The sequence below is a fragment of the Phaseolus vulgaris genome, chromosome 6, assembly GCF_000499845.2.
Source record: "Phaseolus vulgaris cultivar G19833 chromosome 6, P. vulgaris v2.0, whole genome shotgun sequence".
Classification (NCBI taxonomy): Eukaryota; Viridiplantae; Streptophyta; class Magnoliopsida; order Fabales; family Fabaceae; genus Phaseolus; species Phaseolus vulgaris.
The window spans coordinates 24,813,493-24,827,309 of record NC_023754.2 but is presented as its reverse complement, the minus strand read 5'-3'; the positions used below and the strand labels follow the sequence as shown (position 1 = coordinate 24,827,309).

The 13,817-nt window shown below is 34.3% G+C and overlaps 2 protein-coding genes and 1 non-coding gene across 4 annotated transcripts; 1 reads left to right on the top strand and 2 right to left on the bottom strand.

Annotated features, from left to right (window-relative positions):
- Window positions 1-1,599: 1,599 nt before the first annotated feature.
- LOC137832159 (U-box domain-containing protein 4) lies at window positions 1,600-4,699 on the top strand. The gene is made up of 2 exons (XM_068640187.1): window positions 1,600-3,730; window positions 4,262-4,699. Exons 1-2 carry the CDS (start codon window positions 2,420-2,422, stop codon window positions 4,322-4,324), a joined length of 1,374 nt encoding a protein of 457 aa, XP_068496288.1. The 5' UTR covers window positions 1,600-2,419; the 3' UTR covers window positions 4,325-4,699.
- A 2,279-nt stretch (window positions 4,700-6,978) lies between these two features.
- LOC137832158 (inositol transporter 4) lies at window positions 6,979-10,311 on the bottom strand. 2 transcript variants are annotated; one of them, XM_068640186.1, is made up of 7 exons: window positions 10,201-10,311; window positions 9,943-10,114; window positions 9,651-9,721; window positions 9,237-9,572; window positions 9,015-9,122; window positions 7,712-8,317; window positions 6,979-7,614 (listed from the first exon to the last, which is right to left on the bottom strand). In XM_068640186.1, exons 2-7 carry the CDS (start codon window positions 10,067-10,069, stop codon window positions 7,129-7,131), a joined length of 1,734 nt encoding a protein of 577 aa, XP_068496287.1. In that variant the 5' UTR covers window positions 10,070-10,114; window positions 10,201-10,311; the 3' UTR covers window positions 6,979-7,128. The 2 variants fall into 2 exon arrangements, with proteins under 2 accessions (XP_068496287.1, XP_068496286.1); XM_068640185.1 differs by having other exon boundaries at window positions 9,943-10,289.
- Window positions 10,312-13,729: 3,418 nt separating this feature from the next.
- TRNAL-CAG (transfer RNA leucine (anticodon CAG)) lies at window positions 13,730-13,810 on the bottom strand. Its single transcript has one exon. It is a non-coding gene; the product is annotated as a tRNA-Leu (tRNA).
- Between the last annotated feature and the right edge of the window lie 7 nt (window positions 13,811-13,817).

The following is a 13,817-nucleotide window of genomic DNA, read 5'->3' as shown; positions in this document are numbered from 1 at the left end:
AAGAGTTTTATAATGTTAAAAAATGGAACACTTGAACGTAAAAGTTTGGTGCGGAAAATTATGGATGTTGTTTGTTTAAGACTGCATATTCTTCCAATTTTCTGAAGTATGAATGGAGACTAACAATAGAACTAAGGGTAATAAGGAGAATAACTATTATGTATGTGTAGTTTGATTCTGTTAAAAAATATTTTTGGTTGTTTTACATCTAAATGTAGATAATTAATGTAAAAAATTAGAACTGATTATAGTATGATACTTTGTAGAATTAGTTGAGAGATAAAGCCTGTCAAAATAAATGTAGATAACCGATAAAGAAATCGCCTTATTAATACTCATAGAATTAATAGATAACATATAAACACAATTAATTTTTTTTAAGTACTTTTAAAGATTGAACATGGACTTGATATTATATATCTTGGCTGTTGTAATTTTGGAAATTTTCAACTATATTTTTAGTATAAGATATTTTTTTTTTACTGATGATTAGTTTTTGTTTATATTAATTTGAAATCTTATTCGATAGGATTAAACTCAATGCTTACTGGTCTTGAAATTCAAGATTTAAGTCTTTCTAAGTGTAACTTATATTACAGGTTGAATGAACTAAATTTACAAAATATTTGAATTCGAATAAATATTAAATACTAGGTTATCCTATTTAGTTTGGAGTAAACTACCATTTTTTCATAAAAAATATCATTTTAGTTTCTAAAAATGTGTGACATTGTTTTCAAACTTAAAAAATATAATTAAAATTATTGAAATGTTTTGATTTTCTTTGTAAAAGGGTTCAAGCTAGGCATGTGAAGTTTGAGATATTAATAAGACTGATGATACCTTAAAATACTCTTGATTATATTTTCTCAAAATTTATAATTATTATTTTTATTAAGAAACATACATGGCTAGATGACGATATTTATATGTTGGTGTTGAATGTTTTTACTCTATTAACTAAAAACATATGTTGGTGTTGAGTAAAATCAAAGTTTTCACCAACATAATTTAGTTAATAGAGTAAAATTTGAATAATTTAATTAAAAGAGTATAATTTGAGTATTTAATAGAGATAATTGAATAGTTACTCCTCATGTACAGAAGTGTATCATGCAACACTATTGATTTCATTTTAGGGAAAAATTAGGGAAAAATCTACTATGTAATTTCTGAAAGAAATTATCAAGAAGAATAAATTGTAAAAAAATTATAAAATCTGGTAAGTTATGTTTAGAAAACACGAGGTAACTTCATTCTATATAGTTTTTTTTATTAAAGTTTTACTTGGTAATCATGACTTTAATAATAAAAAATTAAAAATCATATTTATCAAACCCAATTTCAATAAAAAAATAGAAAATATTTAGTTAAAAAATATAAAACTAAATTATGCATGTGAAAGATAATTTGTATATTAAAAAGTTAAAGTACTTTTTAAAATGAAATCGTAATTATCCAATTTTATAATTTTTTTTACCACTTACCTATTTCAATAATTTTTCTGTTTATTTTTAAACGATATTAAGGCTGTATAAGCCACAAAAGAGGAGAAAGGAGAAATGAAATGATAAGAAAAGAATGAAAGTTATAGATTAATAAATGCAGATGAAAGTAGATTTATAATTGAAAAACATAACATTCTTTATTTGAAAATAAAAAAATGAAAAAGGATAGGGATAGAAATGTCTTAGCCAAATAAGGTAAAGGCATAGTCCCATACAACGTATTTCTGTTACGTCCCATAAAAACACTTTGACTTGCAATAAATAACTCAGATAATACAGATCACTAGATCATACGGCGCAGATATAATAAGTTTAAGGTAAAGTGGGAAACCCCTGCCCTCATTATGCCAATACATGCCACGTGTTCCTTACACTCCACAACTGTCTTAGACTCTTTTCCTACACCTCCCTCCACCAGAATCTTCCCATCTCACCAAACCATAACAAAGGTAAAGCCGCTGAGGGTTTTCTAGTAATTACACCTACAGACACCAACTGAAGTTAAAAAAGTATCACAAAACGACGACGGTTCTGGCCGACGCCCACGACCCCACATGATATTATCCCAATGCCAGTCCTCAATTCTTTCCCCTTCAGACACATTTCTCACCGTCGATATATAGGATTCCACCTTATCAGCAACCAACGTGACACTACAAATCTGAACGCCCTGTGATAATAGCGCGTCCCGGATACCAAAGCGTTCACCATTCACAGCCAAATAAAAAAAAAAACGAAAATAGAAATATCAAACAGTTATTCGCCTTCTCCTTATTATTCGTCGTCTTCAACCTGGCGCTGCCTTCACTCACTTCCTTTTTTTTTTCACTATGAAACTCTGAGCTGATAAACTTTAATACCTGACTACAAACAACCCTAATTCCAAATTTGTGTGCGTTAAAGCTTCGAGAATGGTTTCGCTGGAGGAATCACGCTCTAATTCGAGCCGTTTCCCCTTGCCCAGGAATTACCAGTACCACTCCTCGGTTTCGTCCAAAACGCAGCGTCATATAGGAAGGTCCATGCGCACGATACGCTCCAATTTCTTCCAAGACGACAACAGCAGCTGCTCCTTCACTGATAAATCCACCTGTATATCGGAAAACCTCACCGATTCCGTCGTCGACCTCCGCCTCGGCGAGCTCGCGTCGCGGAACAACAAATCGTTGAAATCCTCACCCGCGGAGGAGGACTTCCTCGACCTCTCCCAGGCCTTCAGCGATTTCTCTGCATGTAGCAGCGACATCTCCGGCGAGCTGCAGCGCCTCGCGACACTCCCATCACCAGAATGCGTGCAGAAGAGCGATATATCCGGAGAGGTGGAGGTAGAACCGGAGCCGGAGCCCTGCACGGGTTTCCTGCAGAGGGAGAGTTTCTCCACGGAGATTATCGAGAGCATTTCGCCGGAGGATCTCCAGCCGACGGTGAAGATTTGCATCGACGGCCTCCAGTCTCAGTCAGTGGCGGTGAAGCGCTCCGCGGCGGCGAAGCTCCGGCTGCTAGCGAAGAACCGCGCCGACAACCGCGTTCTGATCGCGGAGTCCGGCGCGGTGCCGGTTCTTGTTCCGCTTCTCCGGTGCAGCGATCCTTGGACGCAGGAACACGCTGTCACCGCGCTGTTAAACCTATCTCTCCACGAGGAAAATAAAATGCTGATAACTGATGCCGGGGCAGTGAAGTCGCTGATTTATGTACTGAAGACGGGAACGGAAACTTCGAAGCAGAACGCGGCATGCGCGCTTCTAAGCCTGGCGTTGGTGGAAGAGAACAAGAGCTCCATCGGGGCTTCCGGAGCGATACCGCCCTTGGTTTCGCTTCTTCTAAACGGTTCGAGCAGAGGGAAGAAGGACGCGCTGACGACGCTTTATAAACTGTGTTCTGTGAGGCAGAACAAGGAGAGGGCAGTGAGCGCCGGTGCGGTGAAGCCGCTGGTGGAGCTGGTGGCGGAGCAGGGGAGCGGCATGGCGGAGAAGGCCATGGTGGTGCTCAACAGCCTGGCGGGGATTCAGGAAGGGAAGGACGCGATTGTGGAAGAAGGTGGGATCGCTGCCCTTGTGGAAGCCATTGAGGATGGGTCTGTGAAGGGGAAGGAGTTCGCGGTTCTGACCCTCCTTCAGCTCTGTGTTGACAGTATCACAAACAGAGGGTTTCTTGTTAGAGAGGGAGGCATTCCTCCTCTCGTTGCCCTTTCTCAAACTGCAAGTGTTCGAGCTAAGCACAAGGTCAGTCAAATCAGACTCCTTTTTTATCATACCAACAACTTCTATTCAGTCTTGTCATACTAACAAACATCAATTCAATCATCAATTAAGTGTTCTGTTTTCACATTGAGCCATGGAAAATACAAATAAAGTGATAAGGTAATTAACATCATTATAACTGAATGTTTTCACACATTTAATTCTATGTTGACAAATTAATCTTGGATCTAGAGTTGATTTTTAGTTGATGCAATCTAAGTAGTTTTTGAATCGAGTAAAAGAAGTTATATGAGATTTTGTATAACTTACTTTTAGAATAAAAACATCCACACAGAAGTGGTTTTACTTCAACCTCAATTCTAACCAAAATCAATTTTATAAAAGAAATTTCATTCCAAATCATTTTTTCAAAAGCTAGTTCAAACAATTACTACATACTAATTTGATTGATTCTTTTCTTTAGCATTAATGTGCATATGATGTAAGTTGTTGGGGATTTGTGGTATCTTAAGAATGACCTGGATATTAAACTTCTGGCTTCTTTTCTTGCAGGCCGAAACGCTTCTTCGATATTTGAGGGAATCAAGACAAGAGGCGTCTACTTCGAGTTCTTAGCTAAATGATTACATTGCTACTTGGGAAGGTGGTAATTATACAATGTAATTGATTATTGTATATATAGTGATTTTGGTGGTTTGTACAGTGTGTCCTTCATAGTTGGAAATGGAGCTGGGTTTATTGAAGTTAGAAGAAGACAGCAGCTATAGACTGACCCTTTTAGATGTATGGATATAGCTAGATTTGGGAGTTTGCCTTCCCTTGTTTCGATTTGCTCGTGTGTCCTGGTGTTACATGGTTTTTTTTTTGGGGGTTGGTTAGGTTTCTTTTGCTTAGATGACACCCTAGTTTTGTGAAAAGGGTTTCTGATCGTATTATTGTATGGTAATTAAGTTGCACGCTCGTAATGAAAGTACGGAGCTTCTACTGAAATACCAGGATTTTGTGTCCATAATCTCTTTTAGGTCAACACATAGCATGTTTTGGTTTATTAGATACTGCTCAGGTTATTGCAGATGCTAGATGAACTGGACCGTGGTATTATTGACGATTCGACTGGTACTCTGAAACGTATACATATTTTCCATACCCATTACTTGATTTGATTCCTCATTTCATGCTTCTTTGCCATGAGTATTGGGATATGCTTGCCTTAAAAGTTGAAAAATAAAACATGGAATATGTTCTTGCTGAAGACACAAGCTGGGTAAAGCACCAAATGGCATCTAGAATACTCTTTAAGAACTAGGTTTGTGGTGGCTTGCAAGTGCTTTCTCATCACTTTAACTGAAAATTGTAAACAATCTAAAAACGACAGAAGAGTCTTGAGCAAAACATTTTTTTAATAAACTCTGGAAAGAGTAAAAAGCAGGATTCTGATAAACTAAGTTGAGACCGTTTAGATCGTGGCGTTATCTAAGTGGGGAGAAGATCTTAACCCAGATCGAGAGAAATGTTTGGTAGTGAAAAGGCTGTGTACATGGTGGGATTGGGACATGTTTAGGCGGGTACTGATATGAAAACATGGAATAGGATGGTGTAGGACCCTGGGTTGAGTACGCTGTCCTTGTTGTGAAGCGGCTGAGCCGCTGGATGCTACCATATCAAGTTCCAAGTTACATCTGTATGGCAAATCATAGCCCCACCTCGCAGTTTAATTCCACCACAGATTGCATCATTTTTGCAGTACAAATTTTCCTCATCTAGCATCTTACATCTTCATTTTGATTTTCTTTTTCCCCTTTCAAATCTTCTTGTCGCATATAATAATCACCAATTAGCTGGCAGAGCAGGTATGTTTTGTCCTGCCGTTTGTTTGGATGGTTGCACTTTCTAATCTGAGGTTTTCAAGAACCGGGTGTCGGTGTTCTCTTTCTTTCATTCATTTTAAAGTATGGGGCTTGCATCATCAAAAGGCGAATCTGTTTGGTGAGACGGAACTGGTTTATCTTAACAAAAGTTTGAAGTCTGAAGCATATTGGAACGTAGAAGATCTCACACAGATTGTTGAATTCTTACGTTTCTATCACTAAGCTCCTACCTCTAGTATTTTTTCAAAACTTTTACTCAAAGTTGCTTTCAAACTATTCAATTTTTATATCAACGTCATTTCGGGAGAAAATGAAAACTACAAATCAGCAGATAAAATAGAATTCGACCTTCTCCATCTAGACATATAATGTTCAACGACTTTTATCAATAATTTAATCCCTACCAATCAAACTTCTTTAGGGGGAGGGGTTATCTATACGAGTCGCAAACTTAATGTTTCTCATAATTTATTTCTTTTTATGATAATATATAATTGACTATGTTTTCCAACAATTCTGTTTCTATACTAAAGGGGGTGTTCAACAACTTCCTTATAGCTGTTCTTTCGAAAATTATAGTAGCAAGTTTAGCATTTTTTTAAATTAATTATAATAGGTGATTATTTCTCATACTCCGCTTTAGCAAACTTTTTCCTAAAAGTCTGTTCAAAAGGGGGGATATTATATGGAAATTAATTATGCATTTGTTTAGAACAGAAAGAATGTGAAAAAAGGAAGAAAATTAAGTATAAATGATTTTTAAGTTGTCTAGTAGAAGAAAAAAATTGAAGAGAAAAGAAGATAAAAAAAAATTCCTCTTAGTTGTACACTAAGGATGGTTTGATATTTTGACTAAATAAAAACCACTTTTATCCTCTTTCTGTTCAAAATGGATGGATTATACTCGCCCCTCCTTCTTTTGTAAAGCAAAATCAAATTCAAATTCTTATATCTGTCTGATCTCCTTCCAGCATTCCCAACAAAGTGCCTCAATGTTTTCACAAACTGGACTCAGGGTTTATAGCCTGAACATTTATTTAACAGCCCAGACACAACTATCATTTTTACACCAAATGCCTCAGAGTTGTTTGGAAATATAATACATAAAAATAAGGAAAATGGTTATTCCTAGGCACGCATTCCTTAGGTAACTACCCATGAAGAAAAAGTAGGAAAAATATAGATTGAGAATCTTATTCGATTGATAATGTTAAGTAATACAAAATCAATAAAACAAATAGTGTTGGTAGGACGCGTTTGAGTGTAAAATTAGTAGCTCCCTAAAAATATTTTTTTCGTACAATAAAAGCAAATAAGCAATCATCTAAATACCAAAATACTTATAAACTAACACATCTAAGCATAAATTTAATTTTCTCATAATAATTTTTAAAATAGAAATTAATGAAATAAACGTTATATATTTATTATAATATTTTCCACAGTTCATTCAAATAAGTTGCAAGTTGATGACTAGTTTTGGACATTAATACAATAAAATAAAGTCATGGGCTTCTTTTTGTCTCTAGAATAAAAGATGTGACAGTATCACTAAGCCAAGTCTTGTTCTTTCCCTTGGTTATCCTCCTTTTTTGTGTTAAATGGGAAAGGTTTGAAGCCTTTCTGAAGCAATTTCTCAACCTCCTCGAACTGAAGGCCTTTGGTTTCAGGCACTAATGTATAGATGGCCCCAAGCCCCACGAGGGAGAACCCTGCAAATAAGAGGAATGTGCCAGAAGTGCCTAGAGCTTTTGTCAGGCTTAAGAATGACTCACTCACAATCAGATTGGCACACCAGTTGCAAACTGCTGCTATACCCCCTCCAAGACCCCTGAACCTCAGTGGGTAAATCTCAGAGTTCAGAACCCAAGGCACAGTTCCCATCCCAGGAGAGTACACTATTATATACAGTCCAAGTATTGCAACAGCAACAATTCCAAATTTGCTTGGACAACCCTCAGAAAACCATACACGGTTTTCTGCACCACAAATTCCTCTGATTCTCTTATCTCCTGCCAAGCATGCTCCAGGAAGAACCTGCCAGATAAAGACAAAATGTAGAAATCTTTATTCTAATCAGTATCAAAATAAAGATAAAAGAAATCTGTAGATAAACTACGTTAGTACAACTTACATCACTCTCACTGCTAGCACAAAAGGCACAGTCCACTTGCAAGCAGTGCATGCAGTTCCACGAGGAGAAATTTGGGGCCTTTGTGTAAGGCTGGCATGTAAAGTTAGCACCAAAGCTAACGGTGTCCTGCTTACTGATGGCAGGAGCATGATGAGCTGCTAGATTGAATATGGCACTTAAAGTTACGAGGCAAAGTATGATGCCAATCATGGATGTAAGCATCAACTTTCTCCTTCCACATCTATCAATGAAAACCATGCTCAAGATGGAGCCAACAGTGTTCAAACCAGAGGTAACCAGAGAAAGTGCAAGAGCTGTGGAGTTGGAGGCGATTCCAGCAAACTGAACGATGGTTGGGCTGTAATACATGACGGTATTGATGCCAACAAACTGCTGAGCCACTTGGACAGTGATTCCAGCATACAGTGCTCTTCGAACTACATCATTAGCCAACGCACTCTTCAGTTTCTGTGCTAGACTGTGCCCAATCAGACCTTCCTCTTCCCTCTCAGTTTTAACTGATTCTTGCATGGCTCTCATTTCCTCTTCAACTTCACTCGGACGATAGATTTTTGACAGAATGTGCTTTGCCTCTTCTTCTTTGTTCTGTGGAAAACAAATTAAATACTTCACTAGAAATATACAGGATCAGAAGTCACCGACTTGTTCACATGATAAATTTATGAAAAATTGAGGACATATTTGTGACTTTTGTTAATCGTTCACGGTTTGACTTGAAGCCATGCTCAATGCAAGTTAATTTAGTTGTACTTTATACACACATCACAATTAGTAATTGAGATCGCTCAAAAATAACCTGAATATGTACTGCGCATGTGAAATATGAGAAAGATTAAGTGATTCTGTTTTGGTTGTGATAGAGCATAGTGTACAATGGTATTGGATTTTCTGTGGTTATGTATGCTAATGTCTTTTTATGTATGTATTACATAAAAAAAATTGTAATACACGAGGACCAAATTGTTAATTTAACTCTGATGTGATAAGAAATGATGGTTGAAGTTTTAGAAGTCCAACTTAGTTTGAAAGCTAAAGCTGATGCCTAACATGATTTATTAAAAGCAAATTATTGATTTAACTCGGTTAAAAATTGACTAAAACATAAGTTCCACTTTAATTAAACTTTTAATTATGCATGACACTCAAACCAGTCACCCAGCAACTATTTCTTACCGAAAGAAAACAGACTCTTTGTAGATTAAGAATCTCTGAAATGAATGGCAGAAAATTTCAATTTTCATGGCATGGCAGGGAAAACATGTTGCTTGACAAAAAGCATTACCTGTCTGTAGAGCCATCTAGGAGACTCAGGAAGGGACAACATTAACATGAACTGTATCGCAGCAGGGACTCCTGCCACCCCAAGCATCCAACGCCAGGTTCCAGGAGCCTGAAATGAATAAATCAAATTGATGACACAAAATAACCCTTTTAAAATGCCTTTACTCAGGTTTAATGAACTTCAAAACTGCGTGCCATTCAAATTGCATGTGTATATGTGTACCTTGGTGAATGCCAAATTGATGAGGTAAGACAGAAATTGGCCAGCAGTGATGAGAAAACCATTGATACTGACTAGAGCACCTCTGATCTTGGCTGGGGAAGCTTCAGAGATGTATAGAGGGGCAGTCATAGATGCCATTCCAACTCCCAAACCAACTAAAACTCTTCCCAGAATGATCACCAATGGAGCAGGCGCAGAAGCCATAACCAAAGCACCAAGAAAGAATACAACATCAGCCACCAAAATAGATCTCTTTCTCCCTACCTTGTCATTCATCCAACCTCCAAATGCAGCACCTATTATAGCTCCTGCCACAGCCATACTTACAATGGTTTCCTGCAGAACAGTGGATAAAAACAATCAATCTCTACACCCCCATTAGTTTCAAGCGGAAGAAAGCAAAACAATCTTAACTTGGAGCCATGTTTTCTTGTCAACTTGGTCAAATTCATCACGGATGTATAACAAGGCCCCCGAAATCACCCCTGCATGTGAGTAGTTTGGTCAAAACAAATGTCATCTAAAGTGATCAAAGCAACATCTCCATGACCATTCACTGCATGTTTGCTTGTGAAAACTATCTCACAGATTTGTCTCAAGTTAAAGAAATATTTTAATTATTAAATCAATTTCGTTCAGAATCAAGCTGAATCCAACACATACTAAAGATGATTTGAACAAGGCTTGTGTTTTTAGTGTAATTAACCTGTATCATAACCAAAGAGAAGACCTCCTATGCCGGCAGATAAAGCAAGGCGCATGATGTAAGGTGATTCAGTTGTCCTATGCCAGCATTCTGTGAACTCGGTCTTGTCTGCTACTCTTTCCTCCATCTTGCTTGAAACATACACAGGTTACAGATGATGCATGGAAGTGAACTGCATGTCAAAAACTCAAAATGAAATATGTAAAACTAGAGAAGATGAGCATGGTTTTCAAGGAAAATTAATTGATAATTAATAACCCTATAACGTATATGGAACTTCTCCGATTCCAAGTCAAACAGTTTTCATGCAGTGCCGAAACCCTGCTGGAGTTAAAGTTCTGTGACATGGGTCACTAAATAGACTTTACCAAATTTATACAGACAATTGAATGAAAAGTAAATAACGACACATGTTATAAGAAAAGTAAAGGAGGAAAATATTAATTTGATATTAACATATTCTTTAACACTCTAATAATAAAAAATAAACATACCGTTCTTTAAAATAAAATATTATATTCTAATAAAATAACGTATTTTTTAGGTGTCAAAAATGAAATTGGTGTAGGTATCATTGTCCTAAAATAATAGATAGTTTACTTAAAGTTATACTTAAAATACAAAAATTAAATTTTTGTGTTGACTAAGGTAAAAACCTTAAAGAGTTATTATAGAAAATAAGAATCCTAAACAACTATTGTAAAAGAATAGAGTGAACTCGTAACTCCCATCTTTGGTTTTGAAGTTCAAAACAAGCATCTCACGGGACCATTTCTCACCAAAAAAATTGACAAACTATTTAAATGATCTTACAAGCCAAATAGTACTCGCTACAGTTTTTAATATAACTTAATTTAAACATAATTATATATATACATATATATATATATATATATTCATAAAAAAAATCTTTAAATTATTTTAACTTAATTATATATATAAAAATAATTAAGTTAGTAAAACTTTATAACAGTATTATCAATATACTAAAGTTAATTATTCTTGTATTAATGAGTTTTAATATTCTCTTTTTATTGTTTACTAATAGAAGCAAACATATTCATTATATTCAATAAAATGAATTTAATATTCATCCCTTTATGCTTCTTCTAGATAATATTATTATTTTGGTCCAAGGAGTAATTTTTTTTCAGGGAGATCCCTGAAAAAAAAATGTAGTTTGACGTTAATGCAATGTTAAAGCAGCAGAAACTATAGGTGTATTTTGGATCACCTCCATTAAGGTCTCACGTGGATCTCTGAAGCAACCATTGACTTTATTTTTCACATTTCAGAGTTATTTTTTCAAATTAAAAAATTTAAATAAATTATCATTATTACTATATATAAGTTTTGTAACCAATGTTTTAGTAGAGTGGCAAAACAGACCAATTCTATCTGTTTATCTCCACTCGCCACTCATCCATCAAAATCATAAAACACTAAAGGTTTATGATTGAAATTGATAATTCATCCTATCAACAATATTTCAATTTCAATGAATGTGTATAAAGAAATTAATGTAAATAATGTTTTATATAAAACATTGACTACAATCACTTTAATTTTAAAAGCATAATTTTTTCTTTAAAAAAATCAAAAATAAAGAAAGATGCCTTGAAAAAATTAAACCAGAATCCATGATTCATTGGATGGACTGGTTAGTCTTACCGAGTTAGTATAGACTTATAGATTCAAAAAGTTACACTAAGATAATTAATGATAAGGGTTGTTGCTGACTTTCAACCCATTTATCATCTTAGGATATGACTTTATCTTTTAATAATTTTTTTAAAATTTTGAAATTATGTTTTAAAATATAACTTTAATTAAAAATGGTTAAAGTCTCGCATAACTTAATTTAAAAAAAAAAAATAGTTCAAAATACAATTTGTATTATTTAAAAAGTAGTCATATTTTTAGATATGATTAATCTAAGTTGTGAAAAATCTATTCATTTTTATAATTTCTTTAAAATGTAAAAAGAAAACGCAACTTTTGGTTGTTGTTAATGCATTTCGATGTGATAATTTTCTGAGATGGGAATGATAGTTAGAAATCTAGACACACCATAACATAAGTTTCACGTGTGTATCTAAATTAAGAATCCGTTTTATAGGAAAATGTAAATAGAAGATAAATAAAATAAATAATAAAGTCAAATTTTTAATATTTTTTCACCAAACACATTTTGAATTTTTTTTCTCATTTATTTGTCTCTTATCTTATCCATTTCCCCTCTACCAAAAAGCATTGAATGGTTGGTCCCCTGCGAAAAGATAATGAATTGGAACTTGGTATAATTAATTAATGTTATAACATGACTATTGTCCCCACTTTTCAAGATATGTGTACATTAGGGGTTTTTAACTTGTGAATTGTGGCTACTTATAAACTGAAAGTGGAAATAAAGTGTGGTATTAATCAACCATATTTGCAGACATGGTTGTTGACAAAGACATTTCAGAAACAACTTATAATTCTTGCCGTAGAGCATTTAAAAGGTAACTCGGAATTTAAAGAGGACCCCTCATCACATAACTTTAAATGTTATCTTTTACTCTCTTTTGTGTGTGTGTAAAAATGTAGAAGAAAAAAAAGAGATACTAAGTTTGTAACAAAAACAAAATATTCTTTTGTTTGAGTATCTAAAATCCGAGTTCTTACTACAGTGATGTGATCCTTTAATTTTACACTTTCAGGTACAATACTACGAAGCAAGAAATATGAAACTCTGAACTTTAATTATCTTTATTAAACCACATTGTTTCATGTGTTGCTTATGATTATTTTGAATTTTGTTTTAGTATTTAATTAAAAAAAATCACTTTGTTTGTAGTTAAACCCTTTTGACTTCAAATCAACTATTTTTCTTTTTTTTTTTTTATTACTTTTTTTTTTCTTTTGGGATTTGGGAAGTGTGTCCCCTACTATCATGTATTAAACTACTTTTGGACCATCAAAAAATATATAATCTCACATACAACTTGTGCATGCTTTGATGTGACAGATATATACGGAATATCTCAAATTGACTAAAGAAAAAATTGATTTTGTGATAATTAATTAAATTTAAAGTAACTTCTTAATATATTTCTCTTCTCCATTCTCTTGAAATTAAGAATGCTTGATATAAGGAAAAATGACTTTGAAATTGTGTTTACTTAGAAGGCGAACAAAGAACTTTCAATATGTGAGTGTTTCATTGTTTTAAGCTTACAAATAGCAAAGAGAAAACTTAGAGCAATTAAAATTGTACAAAAACAAACCAACCAACCGAAACACTAAAATAATAAATGTGTTGGTGTACTTAGATGAAAATTAGAAAAAGTGGGACAAATTTGTAAAAATTGGTTTTCTTTTGGTGTCTATTTGGAGGCCAACAAAGAAGTTGTATTAAGTTAGTACTTCTTTGTCTTGGGCTTATAAATAGTAGGAAAAAAAGACTTGCATTGCAACTACAACGATTGACAAAAACAAACCAACCAAGTTAAAAAGAATGCTCAAAAAGAAAAATCACTTTCACAAAAGAACAAACCAAACAACGTTTAGGTGCCTCCTAAATTTTAAACATAGAAGAAGTTATCTTGGAAATAAAAGGCAAAACAAAGTACTCGTGATTCGTGAAAGAAAAAAAAAATACTAAAACAAACATGATACTTTAGAAAATTATGAGAAAAGAAATCAAATAGTGGTGAAACTGAAAAAAAAAAAGAGTTCAACAAAACACAGTGAAAAAAAAAAACAAGAAAAATAGATTTATTATATTTAAAAAACTAAAATCACTTGTCAAGAATGGGATTCGAACCCATGCCCTTTCGGACCAGTACCTGAAACTGGCGCCTTAGACCAACTCGGCCATCTTGACTTTGTTA

Excerpts from the sequence above, each read along its gene's own strand:
- LOC137832159 (XM_068640187.1), top strand. The coding sequence starts at position 2,420 with ATGGTTTCGCTGGAGGAATCACGCTCTAATTCGAGCCGTTTCCCCTTG. Across the intron at positions 3,731-4,261 it reads GTGTTCGAGCTAAGCACAAG|GCCGAAACGCTTCTTCGATA; the intron begins GTCAGTCAAATC and ends CTTTTCTTGCAG.
- LOC137832158 (XM_068640186.1), bottom strand. The coding sequence starts at position 10,069 with ATGGAGGAAAGAGTAGCAGACAAGACCGAGTTCACAGAATGCTGGCAT. Across the intron at positions 9,722-9,942 it reads TCTCTTTGGTTATGATACAG|GGGTGATTTCGGGGGCCTTG; the intron begins GTTAATTACACT and ends ACTCACATGCAG. Across the intron at positions 9,123-9,236 it reads TCAATTTGGCATTCACCAAG|GCTCCTGGAACCTGGCGTTG; the intron begins GTACACATATAC and ends TATTCATTTCAG.